Source organism: Poecilia mexicana, unplaced genomic scaffold (genome assembly GCF_051168715.1).
Source record: "Poecilia mexicana isolate PSO_F unplaced genomic scaffold, ASM5116871v1 scaffold_13, whole genome shotgun sequence".
NCBI classification, from domain to species: Eukaryota; Metazoa; Chordata; class Actinopteri; order Cyprinodontiformes; family Poeciliidae; genus Poecilia; species Poecilia mexicana.
Window position 1 is genome coordinate 2340515 of NW_028263382.1, and position 26582 is coordinate 2367096.

General features: G+C 41.0%; 2 protein-coding genes across 7 annotated transcripts in view; both read right to left on the reverse strand.

Moving 5' to 3' along the window:
• Positions 1–26582, reverse strand: part of LOC106903484 (unconventional myosin-XVIIIa-like) — a 70056-nt gene that overhangs the window by 26484 nt on the left and 16990 nt on the right. For all 6 annotated transcript variants that reach the window (XM_088011448.1, XM_088011446.1, XM_088011447.1 and 3 more), the window contains exons 3-19: positions 15549–15636; positions 15004–15110; positions 14111–14287; positions 13757–13967; positions 12190–12332; positions 12009–12109; positions 11303–11366; positions 11063–11207; positions 10166–10330; positions 9214–9304; positions 6491–6683; positions 5150–5236; positions 4235–4376; positions 3999–4158; positions 3310–3496; positions 2260–2464; positions 1176–1285 (exon numbers count right to left, since the gene is read on the reverse strand). In XM_088011448.1, coding sequence (XP_087867574.1) covers positions 1176–1285; positions 2260–2464; positions 3310–3496; positions 3999–4158; positions 4235–4376; positions 5150–5236; positions 6491–6683; positions 9214–9304; positions 10166–10330; positions 11063–11207; positions 11303–11366; positions 12009–12109; positions 12190–12332; positions 13757–13967; positions 14111–14287; positions 15004–15110; positions 15549–15636 — 2376 coding nt within the window. The remainder of the gene's footprint in view (positions 1–1175; positions 1286–2259; positions 2465–3309; positions 3497–3998; positions 4159–4234; positions 4377–5149; positions 5237–6490; positions 6684–9213; positions 9305–10165; positions 10331–11062; positions 11208–11302; positions 11367–12008; positions 12110–12189; positions 12333–13756; positions 13968–14110; positions 14288–15003; positions 15111–15548; positions 15637–26582) is intronic.
• LOC148155659 (uncharacterized) lies at positions 17851–19393 on the reverse strand. The gene has a single exon (XM_088011450.1). It carries the CDS (start codon positions 19284–19286, stop codon positions 18369–18371), a length of 918 nt encoding a protein of 305 aa, XP_087867576.1. The 5' UTR covers positions 19287–19393; the 3' UTR covers positions 17851–18368.

Here is a 26582-nt window from a genome sequence, read left to right on the forward strand (position 1 = left end):
TTTTCCACGTCATAGTACTAGGCACAGGCTCATGTTGAAGATATGCTCATGTTGAAGGACTCCACAGAGCTGGATAGCACAGCTATCCAGGCTCACACCATCAGGACCTTGCGAGAGCAGAGTCCAACCAGCTGACTTTTAACATCTTCAGAAGTGATGTTTACTGTAGAGGTGGCCGGCTGAGGGTTGGGGGAAGGTCACCGAGTAGAGGAGGAGGGAAGGAGGCATGAAGGTGAGACTCACATGGGGATGAAGGACTATGACTTTCCACTCTCAGTGCGATCCCAGTCCTCAATGGAGACACTGACGTCAGGAGTGTCTGTGTGGAGCCATATCTTCATAAAACAAATTCAGCTACCCTCCCAGTACTCTCTGATGCTTGGCCAGTGCTGTTAACCCCTCCATTTTGCTGACCAGTGATCTAATGTTGCCCATGGTAACCGAGGGGAGAAACGGCTTATAGCTCCTCTTCTTCATAGTTTCTTCCTTATTTCTCTCCTCCACTGCTTGTTTCCTCCTCTGGAACCTGGATGTGTCCTTCTCCAGATCTCTTCGGGAATTTCTCTGGGTCTGGTCACTGTGTCTCCCTGCTTCAGCTCAATCAGCTGATCCCTGGTGCCAATGAGGCCAAGTTGTGGCCGGCAGAGTAAAAATAGTATTTCCACAGCAAAGAAAGAGATCCAAACTCTCCTCACTAACATTGTTGAAAAGGAGCTTCTTGTAATTTTCAACAGGAAATTATATATATATAATATAAAAAACTTAATGGTTGGGGAAATGCTACTAAGTTGCTCTGTCTCATATAACACTAAATGTCTGAATGCTGAGCCTGCTCAGCATAACAACATAATGTTAATTGCATTAACATTATGTACTTATGTTAATTACATAATGAGTAGTGTGGCAGGGTAACCCATGACTACAGATGAGTAACCTGCATGTACAGGAGATCAGAAAGTAGACAGCAAGGAGAATATGAATGACAGCACTTTTTACCTCTATTAGCTGCCACAAGCAGTTTTAGCAGAAATCAGAAACATTTCAGGAAGGAAAACATGATGAACTGCCAGTCAAAGGGGAAGCAGAGGACAAACTGAACTCACTCATTATTCTCTGTTTACCCCTCAGCAGTAACTAACTAGCTTCACAAAAGAACTGCATAGAAACAGACTCACTCTCTTCTCATCTGGGACTATGTCATTGCGGCCATGTTTTTTGGTCAGATGTGGCGCTAGAACATCAAAGCGTCTGCGGAACTCTGAGAACACCATGTGGTCTGGGTAACCTGGCAACAGGGAGAGAGCAAACGGTCATTCTCATAGAAAACTGAAATCAGCTTAACTGGAAGTTCTGGTTTTTTAAATGATTTTGGTAGCATGATGTAACAGTTGCTAGCCATGCTGCCATCTGTGTCGTCTTCTTCCAATTGTTGTTCAACATTTCATCAAGTGAGCCGAGTTTGGACCCAATCTCAAGCTGCTGAAGCAGCCTTTGTGCAGCTCAGGTCCCTGATTCAGCTGCAATCAGACAACTCCTCCCTTCCACTGCACCTCCAAACCACAGCAACTAACAGGGCAGCTCATCATTACTGCTGCTGCAGGAGCTATGGCTCTGGTGAGGACAGGACCCACAGTCTGGTGCTCTTTTGGGTGCCTTTAGTCACCATGGAAACAGGCAGAGACATGTCTGGATGTGAGCCAAATCAGTCTGCTGCTTCTAGTCTAGTCTGGTCTGCAGCTGGTAACTCCTCCCAGACTAGGAAACACCAGAATCTCTTAAAGTGACAGTCACCTCCAAAAGAGAAGAACCCACTGGACAAGTACAGAAAGACGCATACTGTGGGACTAATGTCCTAAAGGGAGAATCGTGCATTAGGAGTTATATACAGAACTTTAGTTATGTCAATCATGATTTTACTACCTGACAAAAGAAACCAAACATGAGGACACTGCATTTAAAAGCTACTGATTCTTTTGAGCATGGGCATGACATTGGTTTTATTAACTGTTAGGTTTTATTAACTGTTAGTTATAGACAGGGAGATGCTGCCATCTGATCAAGATCCAAATAAAGGTAATTCTGATCAGGACAGTTTGAAATCCATCATTCTCCAGATAAACAATCTTCAACCAGGGTTGGATCAATAACTTCATAATACTTGCTGTAATTTCAACCACCAAATAAACCAAGTAGCTCCTCTGTTTGCTCCAGTCTGAACTCTGTGGTAGATACCATCTTGAAGGTGTCAGAATACCTCACCTTGCCTGTAGATGCGCAGGGCATCTAGCAGCTTGGAGCCCCGGAGCTGAGCTCTCAGGAGGCCCACGTCTAAAGTCATCAGCCCCGAGTCAGAGCTCTCTCCATGGGGAACACGGAGGTCGCTGCCCCCCACTGACTCTGCTTTGGGCAGCAGACAATGAACAAAGTGGACCTTGGAGCGGCGCACCATGTCAATCAAGGCATCCTGAAGACACAAAGATGGATCTGTTGGTTTAGTTTGCAAACAAGATAATGCACTAAGCCCATGTTGCAGTCTGTGTAGATGGTGATGGTTCACTACTGAACTGAATGCTGTTGACAATCAACAGTGTAGCATGTTTTCCTTTGCTGTGGCCTACTAGAGCTTCTTCTCTATTAGTCAGATGCAGCTTCGCTATGTTAAGAGTGACTAACGTGTTGCTTATAACACAGGAGCAACTGGAAAGTCTGCACACAGCATGAGGGTTAAAGTCAACCCTCCTGACAGATTCAGATTCAAACAGATTTTATTCAGCCAAGAATATCGTTTCTGCTAAGAAATGAGGCAGGAATCTCTTTTTAGATAATCAGAAGAATTTCAGAAGAATTTTATTGTCATTGTCAGAAAGACAACGAAATTGCAGTTCCAGTACAACCATCCATTGGGGGATAGTTGGCTGAGGCCTCGCAGCCCGACAGGCGCCGCCTTAACTGATTGCAAAAGGAGGTTTGATAAAGTAATTAATCTGTCTTTATTTACATTTTAATAAGAAAAACATGTTTATTATTATTTACATCATTTTCAACAATGACAGAAAAAAAGAAATGTGGAGTGTCAGGTGAATTTGTGAATATATAAAAATGTGAAAATATAAATAAGTTGAAGTGAATTGAATTGAATTTGGGTCTGAATAATTCTGGGCTTTACTATTCCTGTATTCCCTGTTTGTTTAAGTAGAGTAGTTTATTATTTCAGCTTGTTGGTTGCTTCCATGTGAGCCAAACACATATGGAGGTAAAGATTTTCTGCCTAATAACCACTCGGTGTTTTGTGCCATTTCATTAACTCACCACTTGGAGTTTGACCTGGATGCAGTGACTCTTCTTCTTGACAGCAGCGACCCCTGTGGTGAAGGTTTTCCTCATGCTGGTGGCGCGGCGCAGAGCTAGCTGAGAGCTGCCCTCCAGGCCGGCGATGGAGCCAGACAACACTGTGGCCCCGCTGGCCCGGCCCAGGAACAGACCGCTGATGTTCTTCCTTTGGTCACAAAAACACAGCTGTCATTTGCAATCACGTGCATCGCTAGGAGGTTGTAGCGCTGACTTTCTACTTGATCTGTTCTGCTAATATTAACCTGTTTCAGCTTATGAGGATATTGTAGAGGTAAACCTAGGTTAAAATGTTCCTAATGTTGTTCTAGATGACGAACATGTGTAATCTAACATTAGACTCCACTTGGAGCTACAGGCTCATAACAATGTGGGTGTGTGGGATACTCTAGCCAGCTCAGGATGGCTGATTAATCAGTGAGAAAAGTAGATATAACCTTTAGTTGTAGTTTTCCAGTCAGCCTTTTACAAGCTAGATCATTACTGGAGTGTAAAATACTGCCTTTACTCATGAATGGAAACTGAAATCCATCCTCCTAGAGAAGTGCTCAGCAGCATTATTGTAATTCTGATAACCAATTATCTTTACTCAGCACAGATTGTTTTTAATAACATGACATTGTGGGAGTGTTTGCTGAGGAAGGCCATACTTCTGAGAGTCCTGGAGCAGAGTGGCAGCACTCTGGGCTGCAGGGTTGCTCTTAGCATGGCCCAGCCAGCCCTGAACGTTGTACTCCACCCAGTCCGTTCCATGGCTGTGGCCCAGAAGGAAGAGGTGGGACTTCTCCCCTCGCAGTAACAGACTGGCTTCTGCAGTAAGAATGACACCGGTCAGTTTTTATGATCTGTGGAATCCTAGATGAGGAGGTAGTGTAGAGAAGATGACCTTTGTTTTCTCCCAGACCAGAGCTGTAGTAGCTAAAGAGTCTCTCTAGCATGATCTCCTCTGATCCTCCAGGTTTAACCCCCTCCTCCTCCATCAGCCACAAAAGGCCTCGAGCCTCTTCCATTCGGGCCAGAGTACGAACCTGCAGGGAGCACAGAGGGAAACTCAACGAGGACTTCTTTGATCTCAGCTAGTAGAACACTGAGGGCAGAGCAAAAAGAGGAACACATGTTTTCCTCTCACTAATAGTGTGTGAAGAAAGAGAAGGACATTGTGACTGTCCAGTCCAGCTAGTGGCTGTTCAGAACAGGGTCCAGATCTAAGCAGACTTCTACAATCTGAAACACGTCCAGTCTCAGAGATGTCACCACTTTTTGCTGATGCTCTTTTACAGACTTTTGTACATCACAGCTTTTGTTACAACTAAGACACTAACTGTTCGTATCCTCTCCATAGTACATAAAAACACTACTGAATTATTCCTGTCCAATATTTTTATTTATATCTGCATCAAGTTATAGGAAACGTACATCAAGAAGACTATTGGACTGAATCAGAGTCAACAGGGGCTCTTGACAGCGCTGAACACACCTGCCCCTAAAGCATCTTTTTATTATTATTCTGCTCCAGCTTTCCATCTGCTGGTGTTTATCAGAGATCAGCTGATCAGGACTGTGAAGTGCTCACAATCACTAAAACAGAATAAGACAGGTAGGATCAAAACACCATAAATGAATGAATGAGGTGTTTTGTAGCTCTGCCTTTGCTCTGAGCTGCTGGAAGAACAAACCAGAACTGGGTCGAGCCTCAGCCCTCTCAAGAACTAGAAACCTGTGTGGTAGAAAAACCCTTCAACCCACAAATTCCCATAATGCCTTCATATAACAGCAACATACACGCGTGAGATGTACTTACCAGAGCTTGTGGTGGGGCTTGATCAATAGCAGCTATAGACAGGGAGGAACTGGACTCTACGTCATCTAAAACAAGCTCTATGTTTTCCTAGAAGCAGGGAGGATAACAGCTGAGGTTAGTGATCTACATCACATTCACACAGGAAACATGGAATGAGGCTACGCAGCTCAGACAGCAAGAGACAGAGAAAGAGAAATGAACCAACTGTGCATTCACCGAAAAAATTTTCAGCATTAAGTCAATAGTTTAATTAGATATGGTGTAGACAAGTTTAAATCCAGAACTCTAAGTAATGCACACAAAATAAGGCACATGTACAGAAGACCTTGGAATGTACATACCTCCAGAAAATATTGATTATTGGAAAAGGATTACATGTCATCCTATATACATATGGGGTATAGCAAAAATCATGCTCATAATAACAAACTGTTGCTTTGGTGGTCATACTAAGTAATAACCCCAGCACACTAGCAGAACAAGTCAGCGTTGGCCCGGGGACGGGGTAAATGACCGGGCCCTTTATGTCCAAATAATAAAGCTCATGATAATATAATTTTACAACATAGACATGCCTACAACAGCGGAGCTTACAAGCTTCTGCACCACAGAGAGCGTCTATGCAGCTGGGCTGATACAATTTACAATCAGTCTGCAACTAACTCGCACATTGTGAATAATGATGGTTAGAAATGCTACCTGTAACTAACCCGGCTCCCTGGCTGTGCTGGCGGGCCTGAATCGCTGTCAATCACTGGCCCTGCCTTCTCCAGCTCTCGTCAGACGTGACAGAGGGTTGGAACCCTGAAGTTCTGCACTGCCCTCCCGCCCCCCCCTGAAGCTCCACCCCTACCCCAGCATGTTGGGCCAACAAATGAATCAATCAATTGGTACATGAAGGGATCCACACACACCAGGTGTCAGCCTGCACCATGTTGGAAAAAACATCAGCTGCATCATCAACCGCCTGACTTTACACAAAGCCACAATGTGACCTCTGGTGACCAGTAGGATCACTGGTTTGGTCCTACTGTCAGAAACCTGAAATGTCTACTGGGACCCTCTGATGGAAACCTTCATTAACTGTTCTGACTGACTGTAAGATGCTACAGGAACTGCCAGCGTGACACCATCACATCACTGGTAATGCACAGGTGTGCCGGCTGCTGACTAATCCTGTCGTTTCCATAGCAATCTCTGGTCTGGATGTGGGACAAGTTTTGTCCAAATCAGATAATTTCTTCTGAGGGATGGATATAGCGCTGACGTCATTGTATCAGTGAGAGTCTGTGTGTGTTTGTGACTGTGTGTATAATGCCATGATCTGTTGTACAGGTGCACCTCCTTATATCTTTCCAATTCCTGGACAAAGGTCCGTTCATGAAACAGAGTCTGCAGCCTCTCCTGGGTGTAGTTATGGCAGAGCTCCTCAAATGTAGCTCCTCTTTGCTGCTGAGCCAGGCGAGGGTTCTGAAAACCCGGCGTGTCCACAATCAGAATGGAGCAGAGGGAGTGCTGGCTGGACTTCAGAGCCCTGAGAACAAAGATTTGATCATGATGAGGGGTTACCAAGAGAGGACAACGGAACATTTCTTCAGAAAAAAGCAAATCTAGAAGTCATGCTAGTAATTAACTGTATTTATTCCTGTCTTAAGCTATATATTTAAAATGTACACAAAGTATTTCACTTGCTCTAAATAAAAATGAATACATAAAAGTTATCTTTGAGCTTAGCTCCCTAAATGGATTCTAGTATTTAATGAAGTCATTCCATTCTTCACCTGCTTTTAAATGTTCCTAAAATGAAATTAATACATTTGTTTGTTCACCAAACAGTGGCTCTCTGATCCAAAGTCCTACAAAAGCTGATTGACAGCATGAAAAGGGATGACAAAAAGAAAAAAAGGAGAAGGATACATCAAAAATTGAAAGCAATCAGTAAATTACTGAGTGACAAAGAAGAATGTGAGCTTAGCTTCTAAGAGTGAAGCCAGAAACATCCAAGCTAACATCAATGCTGAAAGCATAGCAAAGTTACAACTGGCTGAAAACAAAAAAAGACCTGCACAACGAGAGGACAGTGTGGGCAAAAAGCTAAAAGCTGTTGCTAATTCGATAGAGCAGGGGAGCAGAGGGGTGAACACGGAGATAACTCAACTACTGTCCAGAAGTCATCGTTTTACAGGTCACAAATACGCTTCAAATCTAAACACCAAAGAATTGAGTCACATTCCAAGTCTCAACACATATGAGTCTCAGGTCATGAAGTTTTTAAGTTTTTTTGACAAGCTTATGTCATTAAGTCAGAGCTATAAACCATTTAAAAATTTAAATTACAAGTTTAGAAGTATCAGAAAATCTCTGCTGATGCTTTTAAATATTAACCTGAAACAAAAACAGCCAGAAAATTAAGAACGCAAAGAGCAAACTGATCCATCAGAAAAAGATTAAGTCCATGTTTACCAACTACAACAGTACAAACCTGTTTTTATAATTTTGACAAATTAAACTAAGCCCAACCCAGCAGAACCAGCGATCCACCTGCAGGGCAAACTCCTACAGTCATGGGCTCTTTGCACCTGAGCTTCCGCGTTCGGGGAAAAGCGGCTCAATTGTTTCCGATCCAATAAAAATATCATTTTACACCAGGGCTTGGCCAAAGTTTGTACATCGATCCGAAGCCCCAACAAGTCAGCTGGAGAAAGGCTTTAGATGTTCGCCTCGTTATACATTCACTGACACGAAGGTGAGTTTAACTTAAACTTTGTGGCTAACATTAACGTTAGCTTATGCTAGTAGGCAATATTCTCGGACATTGTTCTTGTAAAATGTGCTATTTAAGTATCTAAACATTCTAACGGACAATGTATTTATCTTATTTTCAAGTATATTATGTGTGTGTGTATTGTCGTTAGTGTCACAGACTAACGGGGAGGTTACGGTTCGGACTTTTTACTTCCGAAGCACAACGAAGCACAACAAGCCTCATAGCTTAACAGTAGCGCAGCTCTGGTGTCAGAGATCTGGTTCCGCTGACTGTTCAGGTTAAAAGTTGCTGCTTTTAGAAAATATGACCGTGTCTTTTAAGGTCTCCGTGTTATTTCGTTTTATTACCTTTGCATGTTTCTTATGAAGAGCTCAGATAGGACGGTGTTTACAGCAGTATCTACAGGCGGATCAGTTGCTCGGCTGTCTGCCTCTGGTCTGCTCTCTCGTTCCCATAAACTCTTTCAGGCTGAATATAGAAGTGATTTCATGGAAATAACTCAGGGAGGCTCCTTTATTTATCATCCGCATCCCTGGTATTTTTAGGCTGATCCGGAGTGAAGTGAAGGCTGTAAACTTTGTGTTGTGCAGCGTTAGCTTTAACTGGTAGTGGCAAATATTTACAAGCAAACTTAAAAGCCCATTGTATTAGGAAGACCACAACGTTCATAGTATTGCGTTTTTTGCATCTGAAATACAACTTAGTCTTTTCTACCAGTAATGGTAACTCAAAGCGGAAAAAAGTGAGCCGTATTAGCTCCTGGAGATGTGACGTCAACGCCGTAGGTGCAAAGAGCCCATTGCCACTATTGCCCCAAATGAATGATGAACAGGCTTCAGCAGCACTTGATGGCTGCAGAGGAGATTGAGATGTGTGTCTAAAACATGCAGACCCAAAGGCCCCTGAGGACCAGGGTTGGGAGCCACTGCTCAGAAGCCTTTCATCTCCACTTTCCCAAAACCACATGATTGTTTTCAGTTTGTCATATTTACTTATTTTACAGTACAAACAACATAAATAAGAAACACTTGAGGGGGAGACTCAGAGGAAAGACTGCATTTGGAAAAAGAACAAATTAAAGCAATTAAATTACAGTCTTGAACAGACTCAAGACAGTAACTGAAAACTGCGAGAGCACGAGTTGATGTCAAAACACAGTAACAACAAAAATCAACCCCAAAAAGAAACCTTAGCAATAAATAAAAACAGAAAATATGAACGAACTAGGTTTGAAGAAAAGATGGTGTCAATCAGAGGGTGTTAGCCATTAGCTGCAGTCATAATGATTATACTTCACCTGTTTATGAGAGAGATGACCACTGTGAAGACCTCTGAGTACAGTCCTGCTGCCATGGACTCCAAACATTCCAGAGCTGTGAATTTAGATCCTATGAGACAAAGTGGTCAGGGGTCACGACACAGCTGCTTAGAGCCAGAACCAGAACCAAACTACCAGCAGTGCCACTCAGCTGAATCAGGGTGGAATGTTTTATTATTTGGCTCATTAATAATAAAAATATAGCATTAAGAAATCTCAATGCTTCCTAAATATAAACACAGATGTACCATAGTACCATAGTTCTAAACAGCGGGAATTTTTGATTATCACTGAATGTTACTGTGACTGAAATGAATCATGCTGAATATATAATGCTCTCCGTAGAACTGTAGATAACACCAGTTATTATGTGTATGAATTATAGAGTTTATTCTCTAGCCTAAGAATGGGAGCAGACACATTCATGGCAGCCTTTTTTTGCTCCCATCTAACATGCTTTATTTATAGACAGACAGAAAATGCAAACTAGGAGTGCACCGATTTATCGGAGCCCATTTTCTAAATTTTGGGAGATTGGTAATAGGCCGATACTCACATGTGAAGTTGATATCATCCCCGCATCTTACCTACCTCACCAAAGAGCTAAAAATCAACCACTGTCCTCTTTTGCTCTGCCATGACAAAAGTTTGACTGACACACCAGCCCACCATATCTACATGTTTGCAGTTAACAATATTCACCCCACTGTTGCCAACTCAGTGACTTTCTGAAAATTGAAATCTCAGTTTTAAAAAAAAATTGGTATCTGCCAAAATCGGAAATGGCAAGACAAACTTTTTAAAGATGGGTTATCAGCGATTGGCCGGAAAATTGCAATCGGTGAACCCCTAGTGTAAACCATTTCAAAAATTATACACCAAGAAGTCAGCATCAAAGACAGCTCCAGGCTTTAAAGCTGATGGTTTTTACCTAAGTTGTCACCTGTACCAGCATCATCCGGGCCCCCTCTGAACAGTGGCTGCATTCCCCGGGTCTGGTTCTTAAAGATCAGAGAGGACAACTCATCCAGGGTGCAGCCTAGCAGGTAGGCTGCCTTCTGAGCCCATTCATGGTGGGCAAACTGCCTGCGTCCTGCTGAAAAAACACAAGTATTTCTAAAGCCTTAAAATCCGCAACAACAAAGACAAATCTGGTGAACAGAATATAACAGCAAAGATAATGAAAAGGAAACATAAGACTGGACTAATAGACTTCCTGCTACTGTTAGACTTGTGTTGAATCTGGTAACTTAGATGGCAGCGTACAGATGGGTTACAGGGTGAGCAACAAACACAACGTCAGGAATGGGTTAACCTCAAGAGGACAGGGTGGAAAAGTGGTGATCTGCTGCTACCTAAGAGAGCTGACATGGCAGAAACACGCAAAACACTAGATAGAAGGAAAAGCAGAGGAGGAGGAAGAAGATGAAAATGCAAACAAATGAAGGTTTGGACCAAATGAGGAGGGAATCAGGGCTGAGAAAGCAAACGTACAGACTCTAAAACCAAGTCTTGTAAGAGGAAAACATTCATTCCATTACCTTCATCTTCGTCTGCTTTTGATAGGACGCAGCATGCAAACATGCAAGTAAAGAGAGGAGTTAGACAAAACAGTTTATGGATGCAATTATTCATATGAGAACCAACCAATAGAAACTACCAGGAGCCATGAACAACCCCAAAAAGCCACTGAGACACTTTGCAAGTGTTAGTTGATCATTCTGAGGTGTTTTAAACATGTCCCCTGTGGTAGCAAAGATAAAAGCAATACAACATCCTACTAATGAAAATGTGGTGTATTTAAACATGGAGAGGTGGGAGTTCCTACCTTTAGTGGCTCCTGCAGCCCCTAAGTGATAAATGGCTCCTAGAATAAGCCAGAGAGCCCTCTGTTCCTCCACAGAAATGCCCAGCACCTTCATGGCCGCCTGCAGCTTGGTGAACTGCTGCACGGCCCGCTGCTTGTCTTCAGTCTGAAAACCAAATCGGATCAAAGGTCCCAGATTACTTAGTGGGGTGGGACATGTGCTGGGGGAACCAGCAATGAAAAAGGTAAGCAGCCATTTACCTTGGAGTGTGAGTGAATCCCAAAAGCGCTGCTTTCATTGAGCTGGTTGAGGTGCAACTCAGTTCTAAGAGGAAGGTCAGACACACAGTGAGCTCCTATTGGCCGTAGAGATGTAACATCATGCTCACTCTCCCTGTTAAACCACAGTGAACCACTGGGTATCGCTATTGAGCTATCAGAAAGAAAATAATGGAAGCCAGCGCTCCATCTCCCTGACAGTTAAGAGTTTTTCCAGGACCGGATCATACAAGTGGAAAACATTTAAGACGGCTGCCAGTGCTTCCAGGAGTGGAGCAGCCGCCACATTTACCTCAAGTGTACCACAGGTGTTCCCCAAGGATCAGAACAGTCCATCAATCTTTACATCAATACTGTCTTATTGGCTGAATTTAAACACCATCTACTTGATCATCGCTTCACTTTCTCCATTTCTACATGTTTTATTTCTAGTTAACTTTAACTTCTGACATGACTTCTGTGTCTTTTCAGAAACCTGCAAACAAATCATTTAAACCCAGCCCCTATGCTGAAGATCACAGCATTTTACAGGTTTGTATGCAAGTCCATAAAATCCTACAGCCCAGGATTTTCAGTGAAGAAGAGATAAACGTGCTCCTAACCAGAATAACTAATAATAATAATAGTAATAATAATAACCAAACAAAACTGATCAAAGAACAGGCTAACAGTAAGTCAGCATCATCACCTCAGAGCGCTGTCAGCTCCAGCCATCACATAGTAAAACACATTGAAGGTGGACTCTGCTTCAGGTCTTCTGCTCACCCTCAGTTTGTCCAGCAGCATGGTCTAAATAAGAGGAGACAACTTTAGTATTAAATTAAATATTGTGATCAGAGGGCATTAAAACCATCTGACAGCTTTGTTACCTGGATGGAGGCAGAAGCCACCTGTCCAGCCTGATCAAAGTCCAGGGACACAACATGAGAGAAGCGGCTGGCGTTCATGTTCATGGTTGTGGAGCAGTTGCCAAAGGCCTCTAGGATTGTGTAGACCGCCTGCCACTTCTCAGCTGTTTCAATTGGAGATGGAGAGGATTAATTCCCATCCCTCATTCTGTAGAAGTGTTAGCAACTGTGGCAATCATTTAAAGAGAAGCTTCAGTTCTGCTCTAACAATATAAACACTTTGTCTACCTGCTGAACTAAAGAAGGATTTTTGAATGATACAGCATCACTTTGAAAGAACGGATAACTAGTTTCTGTTAGGCCAGGAACTACCTTCAGTCTCTGACTGGAGTCAGAAAATCTGTGCTCTACTCTGGACTACTATCACTCTAATCACTGTTATGGGTCATTCTCTGTAGAATTACAATCATTGGGTACAGTTAATCCCCAGATCATTCACACCTCTGGTAGGTTTAGGTTAAAAGAGTCGGTGACAAAACAGAACCAAGACACCATTAGCAAGATGACCTACTGTGCTTTCATTCTGTACACACAAAGCTTTTAATAATAAATATTTCACGCAGAGTACTGTAAATTCCATGGCACTGCAGAGTTCACAGTTTTGTCTGTAGTAACTGGATCAAACGGGGGCGCCATCTTATGATGTAATGAGGGTAAATCAAAACGTAAACAACTAAGGCTGAGTCAGTAATTCCAAAGATTTGAGCGATTTATCTGCAGTATTGGAGGAAGAAGCTAGATGGAGTGATGCAGAGGACGGAGCTGGTTCAAATGAAGAGCTGGAACTATATTTACTAAACCACAAAGTTCAGGAAGCAACAATGACTCCAGTGTTTTTGGGGAGGAAGGGTCAGATGGTTAAGGGTTGGAGGTAGACATCTATCACCTCCAAATCACTGAATGGCAATAAGCAGATCTATGAACATGAAAGTTATTCATCTTTATTCTGGTTTAATTCAAATAATCCAATAATTTAAAGTAACTGGTTCAAGTTCTGCGTGTGTTGCAAACTATAAATGTTCTGTCCATGGTGTTCAGTGACCAGCCTTCCTATTCCTCCTATTTCCACATCTTAAGTTTGATTTTTATACTTCTGATAACTGTATATCTATGTTATATTCTTGTACAGTACAGAGGGATTGAGTCGGCGTCGCACTGCGTTAGCACTCATTGTACTGTGCGTATCGCCAAAAAAAAAAGCAAGAGTATGTTATTCTAGCTGTTTAAACTATTTAAAATTAGGTCAATAAAATTATTTACAACTTGCAGCCAGCACAGGTCAACTCTTTTTGCCTGTCCACTGCTGCAGATGTTGGAGGTTTTATTTTTTTTATAGCGTCTCTGTACCTCACACTGCCTCCTGTTGAGCCTGCTGCACTTTTGATTTCTGTAATAATTTAATCTGACCAGAAGTGGCTCATTACTTCCAGTCTGTGAGCGACTGCAGTCACATCACAGATATGACGAAAGCATCACCTAATTTCTAAGTTTGGTTAATGTGTGTTGTTTCTTCTTGTGGATGGGTTACCAGAGAAGATCTTGCCCGTGCTTCCAGCTATGGAGACCAGGTACTGGACCAGATGCTGGCAGTTGGTGGTTTTACCGCTGCCAGACTTCCCTAGAAGCACAATGGACTGATCCTGCTGGGTAGTGAGCAGGTTGCGGTAGGCTGACTGGGCCACGGCATAGACGTGAGGGGCAGTGTCCTCCCGCCGACAGCCTTTGAACATGTGCATGACCTGTTGGCAGGAAGGGCAGGAATAACCAGAAAAATATTTAAAGTAAACTGAAGCCAATGCTAATACAGATAAACGTGTCACATTGTAAACTGTCCTGTTCTGTTGCTCTGTTACCAGCTGTAGCACCTATAGTCTCCACTCACCTTCTCAGAATACATAGAAGGTGTACTGAGAGGGTTGATAACGACCATGTTGGGTCCAGCGAAGGAGTGGATGAGGTTTCCTCCGTAGCGCTGCCTCAGGCAGTGCATCATGCTGGACTCATTTAGGTAAACAAGTGAAGCCAGGTCCTCTGAGCGGTCATATGTTGGTGGGTTGGCCTGCACACGGACACAAACACATGACAAAGCTGACAGTCATGGTACCTAAAACCTCAAGGACTGTTGTTTCTGTGAGAAAGAGTTTTATAAAGGAAAATACATACAGATATAATCTGAGGCTCTGTAACTTTGTTTAGGCCACCCAGGGACAGCAGGCTTTATCTGAGCAGCTTGTCTGAGATTCAGTGTGACCAGAACACAATATATGGGTTCAGATGACAGTCAAATATCATTTAGATCATCAACTGAAAATCTGAAAAATGAATAACCAAGAGGAATTCTGAGCAAATTCAGGATAATGGAGTCCCCTTTCCTGCTGAAGGCAGGCTCCTTGCTAGGTTCTGATGAAGGTTTTACCACTGCCAGACTTCCACCGAAGCACAATGGACTGATCCTGCTGGGTGAGTGAACAGGATCACTCACCCGAGTATCCGAGTACAGTCTCATCGAGATAAACCTGCTCATTACAAACTGATTGTAGTGGGGTTTTTTTAAGATAACAATTTTTCTAAAATACGTATTAAAAATTAGAAGCTATATTTTTTAAAAGGTCGGGTAACATTTGCTACTAGTTTATTCAACTGAACTTTGAATTGTAAAAGTTACAGACACCTGCTATGAAGAACTTTTGTACTCAGACACATTGAATAGAAGCTGTTTAAGTCAGATTCTGATTGGTGACCATCAGTACTCTGTTGTATCCATGTGGTACTCACCTTTTCTATGTCATCCTCATCCACATCAAGTATTGTTCCATCATGCTCCAGCTTGATCTTCACCCTTCCCTCAGGGAGTGAGCCACACTCTGTCTTCAGCACAGTGGCTGCAAGAATAAAGTGCAGGAAACATGCAGTCATGTTCAAAATGAAAATACTAGTGAAAACGTTATTTATTTCAGTAACTGAATGCACTAAGTGTGACACTATATAGATGAAATCCACTTTCACACCTTTATTTCTATTATGAGGATTTTCTGCCTAATGTTAATGAAAGCATGACTTTTAATATTAGAATATTACATCAGACCTACACTATGCTTACCTATGCTTAAAGCCTTTTAAAAGGTTATTTTCAGAAAGTATTTTGAATTTTACGAACGAGCCTCATCAAAAAGGATTTTTTGGGGCAATAATTTTAAACCTGAGGTTAAAAAAATTAGGCCAATCAAAGAACCTGGAACACGACAGAAGAGGTCGTTTTGCTAGCAGAATGATTAATAACTTGTTATTTCTGTTAATAGAAGTTAAAAACCCTAACTCACCGAGAGAGAAACCCTCTTTGTGAACAAGCCAGACCTTCTCTGATCCGTACCAGGCCTGCTCTGCTGTAATCTGCTCCTCTGTCTTCACCTGAAAACACAACGATTTCAGGTTTAACACAGAAGGGACAAAAGCTGCTCATCATCACACTGAAGAGGTCTCAAGTCACTAGCGGTATCCATTTTGATCCCAGTGCATGCTGGGAAGTTACAGAAAGAACCTTGCATCAGGGAGGGAATGTTAGCTAGTGAGTGAAACCTCAGGCCAAACACACACCAGCTGTAGGGCTATGTGGGAGGGGGGCTGCGTTGGAACCCCAGTTCACACATTTTAAATCACCTTAACCAGTGAGCATAAGCAAGAAGAACACCTGTGAAAATATCACACCAGGCCACAAAATAAGAAAAACCACTCAAAAATAAGTTAATGAAACATGACGAATTTATAAATGTGAATCCACAAACATTACATCATGGCTAGTGATGTTCCATCAAATAGGTTGGATATTGTTGGAAACATGCACTTTGCAGGCAAAGGGAGGGACAGAGCAGAGGACCTACATGCCACAGTGGAGAGCAATTCTCTTTAAACCTGGTCCCTGCTCGTTTCCCATGTTTCCCTGCTTCAACACTCCTGATTTCAATCAGTGGCTGACAAAAGGGATGATTTACTGAGGACATCTTTTACTATTAAAATCTGGTGTGTTTAAGTAGAGAAACATCTAAAACATGCATTACAGTGGGTTCACAGGATTGAGATTAATGTGATGAGCTGGAGCTTTTATGACAGGCATGGTCCAGGCCACACTGGAGGTTTCTTAACTGCAACATGAGACGTCTGGAAAGGAGAAAACTGATCCTCTTCCCCTGATTCCTGAAGATGTTGGCAGCATTAAGAAGTCAAAGCACAGTTATATATGGGCAACATGCTAAACACACACACACATTCGCACACACGCACACCATAGACCCCTAGCATCTTATTGTTTCCATCCAGAAATTTTGGACATGTGCACAACGCTGGAGGGCTAAAAGACTATTCTTTTGCATGGCATCCATAGCTGCGCCGCCACGTTATAATTCCGTTAACTGAATGAAACCTAGAGATGTAGGTATTATTAATTCAGCACAGTGCACCACAGCAAAAAAATTACACAGAAAAGGTGTTTAAGAATAGCTCAGAACAACTCATTCTTGTGTTTTCTCATTCAACAAACTAGTTGCCATAGCAATTGACAACAATGCCATTCTATGCGTCAGGATTCAACACCAAAAAACACAAACGTTTTACACACAAGGAACAGAATATTCAGTCCATTATAGTATTCTGTTTTTAAGCTTGATGTTTATTTTGCGATTATTAATAAGTGATCTCCGTAATGGCAGATTATTGATGATAGCTTAGTTATCATCAATAATGATTGCTGAGGTAGATTAGCTGCTATTAGCTAATCCAACAGCTAATAGCTAATTTAAATCCCTGCTCTACCAATGATCTGTCAGAGTTGGTCTTTGGAGTTCTCTGACTTCATAAAGCAAGGGTTTAATGAGGACACGACCTCTAATGAACTGTTTACACCTGCTTGTTGGAACACCTCTTGACCTGCACAATGTTACACAATCTTGCAATGGTGATATTGGCAAATACTGAGATGACAACATCAGATGTGATACATACATATTTCTTCACTCCCTTGGCATTTTGAGTAACATCATTAGTGTTGTGTTTGAGCATCTCCTGCTGTCAGACTCTGTCCAACTGGGTGAATATTACATTAGCATGAAGGATACATGTTCATAAAACGAGAAATACACTGACCAGCAATCATTCAAGTTGCTTCAGAACATAGTTAGACAACAAAGCTCATGCTTTTTGATAGCATAATTCACAATGCGCTGTGAGAAAGCAAAAAAGGAAGGAGCTACCAAAGCAACTTAGAACGACATTAAAGCTGATATGTCTTAAAAGTGAAAAGTTAACCCAAGTTCAGGAATGAAGGCAAAACCAGTTAGCTATAGTTCTTATCTGCACTACTATAGCTCACACCTGACCTTATTGTAAATGGAAGTAAAGCAAACCTGCTGGCTCCCTGTTTTATACCATGTGTAAACACCAAATCAAGAGTACAAAAAGCTCTTCTCACCTGGTCACCATCACACTAATGTACTCACAAACACTTTAGCAAAAATGGTACACAGTTAGTCAAACGGTGAACCAAACCAGTCCATGCAACTGATTGAAATGCAATGTCTGTTATGTCCTTCTGTCGGCTGGGAAATATTCACAGAGCTTGTCAACACACAACAAACACTTCGTACCACAAGTATATACATATAACTCAAAACTAGAGCTCAGATTCAATGTGCTTCCTCTTCAAAATAAGATTAAAATTAAATAGAAGGCTTTATGAACAGTGCTCTGTTCAAACACTGAAGCTGTGAAAACCTTCCTTCCTTTAACCTTTCATTATGCACGTTCAAAACTGGTCTCAAACAAAAACACATCACTTGAGGAGTTAATTCACAACAAACAAGCTCACACATCCGTCACTTCTGATCTGCCATTGTAAATCATTCAGACATTAAGCACATCAGCAGTCTCTACTTGTACTAACTGAACCATGCATTTCTTTTTACAGATTTTGTTGGCTCTAGTGGCCTTCATTTGAAAGTAGTTTGACAGGAAGGAGGGTTATGAGAGAGGGGGAAGACATGCAGCAAATGTCACCAGGCTGAGAATCGAACCTGCGACCATCGGCATGAGGACTAAGGCCTCAATACATGGGTTGTGCTTTGCCCCTGCGCCACCCCAATCATGCATTTCTAACACCAGGGTCTCATACATACGTAGGTCAGACATGTTGCACAGGGCCACTGGAACTCTTCCTGACTTCCTGCAGCTTGTTGAGAGGGATTTGCACTAAGGGCAGAATGCAGTCGAGGTAAGCCCGAGGATTTACAGGCAGTTGGGAGTGGAGTGGCTGAAGAGGTGGCAGATGTGACACCTGTACAGGAAGTCAGGGGAGCTGACTTGGGAGGAGCCACAAATCCCTCAACTGAAAGGAGAGAAGATTGTCTAGAAGTAACTTTGGAAGCCGTCTGAGGTAAGCCAATACGAGCTGATGAAGTCTTCTTTAAATATGTGAAATAATCGGTATCCTGTAACACCTGGGTGGGTGTACCCTCTGTACACTCCCGATTTGTTTCTATTAGCTCACTTTTCTTCTTCTCTTCAGATGGTTTCCCTTTCTCTACTTGTTCCTTCCTGGTCTGTGAGCAAAGCCCTCTTCTTTTGTCACCGATCATAAAATGTGTCAGTGTTTGTGGAATACCCACTTTATTTTCCGTTTTGATAATGTCATGTTTAAAGAAGAATGCTGGCACTGTCTTTGTCAGTGGAGCTGTTCTTGGTGCTTGAACTGTTTTGACTGCTTCATCTATAAATTTGGCTTCCTCTTTAGTTTTTCCTAAATTTTTAGTTAGCATCTTTGCCTCATCATCCTGTATGGACACAACATTTTTAATAACAAGAGGAACCACATTTCCTTCCGTTTTGTGTGCCGTCCTCTGTTCATCTGTAAGGTCCATCTGGCTGGTATTGGTGTCCAAAGGATCGACATTAGCATTGTTCAGACCATTCAGAATACTTTCGCCATTGTTTTCATTGTTTCCATGCCCAGAGCTAGCTGCCTCTATCGTTTGGACTTGTGAAGGCTTAGATCCGTTTAATTTAAATGTCATCTTCAGTGGTGTTTCAGGGCTTTTGAAGAGCTCAGTTACTTTAACAGGCACTGTGATGATTGGTGGGGAGGAACCTCGGGCAGGACCAGCAGATTCATCCCAGGAAGCTGCTGAAGGACTTTTTGCCCTGAATATCACTCTGCCAGGATCTAGACCAGGGACTGATTGGGCCCGGCTTGCCAGCCTGTCAACTTCCAACTAATTACGGAGAGGAAATACAGAAAGCAAAAGTGTAAATGTTGGGAAGGAACTTTTTTAAGCCAACAGACAAATTATCAATTGGTTATAGATAGGGCTCCAAGAACAAATTGATAAAATGGATAAAAATCAACTACTAGAAGTCTTGGTAACAAATTTCATTATCCATTTCTTACACGATTTATGTGTCACTCGCCATGTCGAGGGGCCGTTTCTTCACCAACAGAGCTTTGCCAATGCTAACTGAAATAAAGTTTAAAAAAAACTCAACCTGCACAGGGAGGCAGGAGAGCAGGAATGGTGTTTTCAAAAGAAATTAAGTAAATTCTAGAAATTTAAATTCTAGCTGGCCTGATGCTGCTGTTTACTTTTAAGATTAACTCAGTCAATGATGTTGACTGAGTTACTTTTATTATTTAACTTAAGCAGTTTTTAAATGTGCTTCATAAATACATTTACCACAATGATGACTATAATTATTAAGCTTCAAGATTTAATTTATCAACAAAGTCTAAGTGAAGATGCTGCACTGTATGTGAATGTACATGTTGCAGGAGGGGGGTAAACAAACATGACCAAAAGAAAAGAGTTCATAATGTAAGAGGTCCAACTTAATGATCTGCTCAGTCTGATCTGAGTGACTAACATCAAAAGCTCCAATAAAAACAAAAGTTAGGAAAATTGCATTTCCATGTGAAACTTTTAAAAAGCACTCTGCAGTATTTACTTACACTTTTGCCTCCCACCTTGTTCTCTTCTTTGATCTAGAAAGTGTTGATGTAAAGAATGAAACCAGATCAAAACCTTCTTTTTATATGAAGTTCATGGTGACAAACTGGGCCAACCTCAAAACATGCAAAGATGCCACCACAACCATTTATTTTCTGTCTTCACATACAGTGTTCTACCTTAAATATACAACACATACAAGTGATGCAGTCAGAACATTATTAGTGACATAATTCAGCATTGTGCAAAATCACAGCAGATTAGGTTAGAAAAGCCAAAACTTTTAAAAAAATAGTCAAAAGCTATGAACAATTATGTTAACTACCTGGGTAAAATGCTATTTTAGCATGCATTTAAAGTGTGTGTTTAATGACATTTCTATGTAAGACTTTCCTTTTGCTCCCAGAAGGAGAAGCGAGATGAAAATGCCATGTTGTTCTGCTGTCATTAGTTGGGACTGACAATGGAACAGGAGAAGGAGGAGCTAGAACAGGATGAATGGAAAGAATATATAGAGTTAAATCACATGTCAGAACAGATGACTCAAAAACTCTTAGGTGTAGATTGGAAAATCTTTGGCATGATCTCCTGAATCCTTTTTTACATTTAACTCTGTAAACCCAGAAGTTGATAAATATATGATGAAGATGAAGGTATGAGTCAGACTGGGAAAATTACCAATAACTATAGAAATAAAGAACTTGATAAAGTAATTAATGTTGCAAATATTAAATGGTACAACTTTCCAAACATATGTGATTATTCAGTGACAAAGTAATATTTGTTTATAAGTTTCAACAATATTAAGGTAATATCACTATTCTTTCATTTTCCTTTTCAGTATTTAATGTAATATTTTATTTATTACAACTTTTCATTAAATTATTTTTTCTATATTCTGTATATATTTTTATTTACTGACACTTTTTTAACAATCATACATTGATCTATTTTCTCCTCTAATATTTCCTCTTTCCATTTCCTCCCCTCCAGTTTGAAATCGATACTTGTGTAACATTTATTATCATTGGGTTATTATTATCATGTAAACGGAGGAAGGCAATATCAGCTTCAAGAATCAGCCCCAAAAACACTCAGCAGAGATCGATTCAACTGATGTCAAAATAATCAGCACTGGCCTTAAAAATACTTGTATCAGTTGATCTCTAGTCTACAGTTTCCCCTAAGGTGAGATTGTGCAATTTTAGGAGAAAGTAGATTGAACTTACAAGCTACATTTCAAAACATTTCAAACTGTAAGTCTCAGGTAGTAGGTGACGCTCTATAGTCTGTGACAATATAATCAGGAATGTGCTTAACAAGTGTGTCTTGTTTTGGAAGGCTGTAAGAATAGAGCCTCCCCTTTCTGATAAGGACACTCAGCTGTGCAGCATGTGGGAGGAGAATTCATTATATGGTATTGTTTTGGACCTAGGAACATTACAGTGGTTTATTATGTACACATTTATGGAGAATGCTTTACACATTCATGCTATGCCAAATGTGAGCCCTGACATCATAATAATAACAACAACAACAACTTACACCAACAATGGACGATGCGATAACAAGCACCTCTCCATGGTTGGTGTCAATTATGGATGAACTGATCTTGCAATGATCTGAAGCACAGCACCTCAACCCAATTTTTGCATCAGGCTTCAAGTAGGACGTGATGAGGTGAAATCCAAGTTAGTTAAAGGCTGCTACATATTATACTGAATTGCTTAGAGGGGTTTCCTCTCACTCTGAGCTGAAGTTATAAATTACATTGGGAAAGCGTTTTCTAAATCCACATTTAACATCTTTGCTCTGAATTCTAAATAGTAAAGATGTTCAAGTTTAAGGCATAAATTACAACTTAAACGACAAAGTTTAAGAAGTGAATAAAAGACAGTGTTGAACTTCTGAATGAATTGAACAAAAAGTGCTTTTTATTTAGATATTTTCAGTCTGAAATGGAAAGTCAGCTGTACAGCAAGAGAACATCAGGGGTAAGTTATGTTCCAAAGTTATCCAAACTTATTTAGTAGTAAACAAGCTCATCCTTTCACAGTAAAACATCAGTAGAAATTATTTTAAAATTAAAAACTGAAAGTTCATCCCGTTAAGCGTTTCTTTAATCAACAAGGTTTTGATTAAGAATTTTCTGCCTGACCCTTTATAGGACTTGTTTTCTGAAAATCCATCCATCCATTATTTAACACGCTTTCATCCCTGCAGGGTCTGAAAGAGGGCTGCAGCTCATCTCCAGTGGTCAATGGGTGAGAGGCAAGGTGTTTTCTGAAGATATCATATTAATTTAGGCTTATATTTAACTGAAGCAAACTTGAAGAGTTTGCAAAGAGAAAAAATTGATTGTGAATTACTTTGTGTCAAGTTGTTTTCTCTATCTGGTTCTACTAGCTACAGAATCACAGGGTGTGTTCTTCCTATGTTGAACAGGACATTACTCAACAAAGCCTGTGATTACCTTACCTTTTAATTGCCTGGTTGGAATCAAATTATCACCTGAAGTGTGATGAATGGAATGAATCTGCTGGTTCGATTTCCCCACTGGTTGCTCTTCTATCTAAACACTTTGCTCTGATAAAGGCTCTAAATAGTTTCCATTTGGAATGACCTAATGCAGAACTCTGGGAAGGCATGGACACAGTGGACTCTGAGCATGAATGAAATGCAAAGTCATTCAAATACAACACTGCTGCATGGTTTGAAAATACAACAGATAGCAGAGAGACATAAATTAAATGATAAATAATAGTGCTACTTAAGCAACATCTAGGACTCTTACTCCATTTTCTTTTATTAATCAATTACTGTTCCATCTTAATTAGAGTCTACTATTTCCTTAACAAAACACATTATAAATATAACAAGAAGATCATTTCATAAACCAGAAGCTTTCATTGGTTCTGCCAGTCTACAAGTACTGTTAGTAATGTTTAGCTTTGGCCCACTAGCAACCACATTACTTTGTCTCTATAACAAGAAAATACCAACCACCATTCTGAAAAATGGTTTTGGCCCAAATAATAAACAGAAGTAAGAAACACCAACCTTCACATATTAATCAGCTCACTTACTCAATGCATTGAACAAAAAGAACTCGGTTACTTTACGTAAGCTTTTAGTGTGCTGGATCAGTGTAGAAACCAGAAAAGTGACATTTCAACATGTGAAGGTGGCCATGGGTGAATTTCCAGAAGATGATAACCCCTCCAACCTGTGGCCCACAGATACCCACTGACACCACCAAGGAAGCAACCAGGAAATAGTCATTTCAGGCAAAAATTCCTCAAGCTGACTCCTTGGAAAACACAATTTAAAAAACTGTACTCCTTACTGATATCTGATATGCATCACAGCTCCAGTATTGTTAGACTAATAAAGACAAAGTTAAATGTTCTACCTGTAGGTGAAGCAATTGTGTCAGAGAGTTCTCAATAGAGAGCCATACAGATCAGCAAACTAACTTAACTGCAAAAAGACCCAAGTGACAGGCAAGAGGCAGACCAGAGAGAGAACCAAGGCGAAGGTTTCTGATAGGTCAGCTATTTAAATCAATGGTCAGACAAGGGATGTGAAGACAGCTGTGATTATATGGAGACTGTTGACTGGGATAAATATAGAAGCCCCACTGATCTCCCAACCAAAGACCACCACAGTCCAACAACACCCACACATGCCCCTTTGTGTGTGTGTCCATTAGACTGCAGTAAGTGCTATGTACAGTGGACAACATCAACAACACAAGCTGGCTGACAGGGTTTAAAGGTTTCTAAAGGAGAACTTCCAGTACAGATGTTGGGGTGGTATAATCTCCATATCTACCACATTCCAAGAAGAAACAACACCTTAAAGCTGCAGTATGTAACTTTTATAAAAATGTTTTGTTTTTTTTTACATTCATGATAAAATTGTCACTATGTTGTGACAGTATAATATGAGACAGTTACTCTGAAAAGAAAAAAAAATTCAAGCTATCAACTATTATTGCAGTCTACAGCCAGGCACTGCTCCCGGTCAAAAGCAACCCATCAGAGCCAGGAGGAAGGTATGAATGCTGTCAATCAAACTCATGTTTGCGCTGTTCAATCCGCTAATGGCAGAGAAACAACTTACTAAAAACTTAAAACTTTTTATCTGCCGTCATCGGTGGCAAATGCCTGAGCATTCACAGCAGGCTCTACTAATGGGGAGAAGCTGTAGCAAAGCAGACAGAAAGGGGAAGGGTATGAGCAGCATGTACATAAGAATGACTGACAGTCCTAAGGACCCTCATCCTGGCTTTGATTGGTTGTTTCTGACTTAGCGGTGCATTTCTACAGTTAGCAATGGGAGCACTGAAGGTAGAGGACCAGATTATCTTTCTCATACTATACTGTTATGACATTGTGACAGTTTTAACAAACATGTAAAAACATATCTCATATAAAACCATTACATACTCCAACTTCAAGGCAGCCATCTCCATTTATGGCCATTTCTGCCACAAGATGGCAGCAGAAGGACAGCCAATGAGGCTTCTGTGGCTTTAAGTACTTGAGATCACCCTAAGTTTTGATCAGTTTCATAGTCATTGCCATGATAATTAAGGGAAGTCACAACCCAACAGAGATGGTGAGTAATTAATGCAGCGGGGCCCAAAAACTCCAGCCACTCAATACTGCAACAGGAAGTAAAGTGGGTGGAGTTCAAAGGAGTAGAATGAAGAGCAAAGCAGCCTTTACCCTCAGGCAGTTCAATGCTAATCCTACTAGAAGTGGGTTCATGTCTGAAAATATGCCATCTTTTTTACTGAGAAAGTTGTAGCAGAAAGTACATGTTGAGAATCCACACAACTTTGCTTTTGTGGATTCTCATATTATGTTGTGAAGTCTGAACGCAGACTTCACAACAAGTCTGGATTCAGTGCTAGTTTTTATTTCTTTTTGGTGGTTTGGTGACTCGACTAAGTTCTGCACAATAATTCCAATGTACCTGGATAGAGCATGTGTATAATCAACAAAGAGATTCTAGATATTAAACTATTTCTACTCCTAAGGGGAAAAAAACCCCAACACAAAGCAGCAGATGGTGAATGCATAATTTATAGGAGGAAAAATGAAGAGCTTTTCAGTGATTTCAACCTGACCTTAAAGTCACAGTTTGTAACCTTTTTTTAAAAAATTATGTTTTTTACATATTTGTTAAACCATGACAGTATGTTATGAGACAGATAATCTGTGAAAAGATCAAGCTCTTCCACCTCCTCCATGAGGTGTTATCGCCATCTGAATTAATGCACCACTACTGGTCAAAAACTACCAATCACAGCCAGGAGGTGTCTTAGAACAGTCAATCAACCTCGTGTATGTGTCCTAACGGCCTACTAGTAATCTGCCTTACTAAAACATGAGAAGCTACAAATGTCTCATCACTCCGTTTATCAGACACGTGTTAACGCCCTTCCTTCTGAGGAAGTTGTGACTCAAAGAGATCCAAAGTCTCCAAACTTGGGATCAGCAAATATTGATCCTAAGGAACTTCACCCCAATTTGCAAACTGATTTGAACATGGCTGCATGAATGTGTTGGTTGGTTGGGTCAATATGCACTGTAGTGTAACAGCACTTTCAGTAGTCAATATTAACTGACCCATTTACAGTTTGGTGGGATGGAGTAGTAGACATCTAGCCAACCAAATAGCCACAAACATCCAGTTACAAGACTAGTGACCACCATTTGTTCTTGCTCTCCAACAGGAGAAGGTCCCCTAATCACTGCATAACACAGGATAACCGGAAGATTTGAGACCGTGCCTTGGTATATAAAGGTGCTAATTCACTAGACCGTCTCTAACCCAGCCACACTCATTAGGACATCCAGCTCTGCCTGGCTGTGCTCAGATTTTCATATGTATTTCAGAGGCAGTACTAGCAGAACAGAGCAGTGTAAGGCTCCGAAGCAATTTGATTGCCAGCAGACCGCATTGATTTATTGCCATGATTTACATCACTGAAAACTTCAAACGACGATATAGATTAGCTGTGGACTGCAGACATGCTGTCTGCTATCAGGGAGCTGCTCAGTACAGAACACATGCGTTAAGTTTGGCAGGAGATTGGCTGTGAATTAGCAGCACTGCTAGCAGCTTGTCACTTTGAAGAACGGACACCAATAAAGAAGAGAGTAACGGTGAAGCTGTGGTCAGCTTTGTCATGGAGCTGCATTTTTACGACAAAAGTGTGAAACACTGAAACTATATTAGGTTGTGATGTTAATTTTATTTTTCCTTTGGATTTAAAAAAAAAAGTTCATATATTTATTGGTTTATATCTTTTGACTGCATCGCTTAAATCCAAAAGGTTGCGCATTTAAAAAAATA

Excerpts from the sequence above, each read along its gene's own strand:
- LOC148155659 (XM_088011450.1), bottom strand. The coding sequence starts at position 19,286 with ATGACATTTAAATTAAACGGATCTAAGCCTTCACAAGTCCAAACGATA.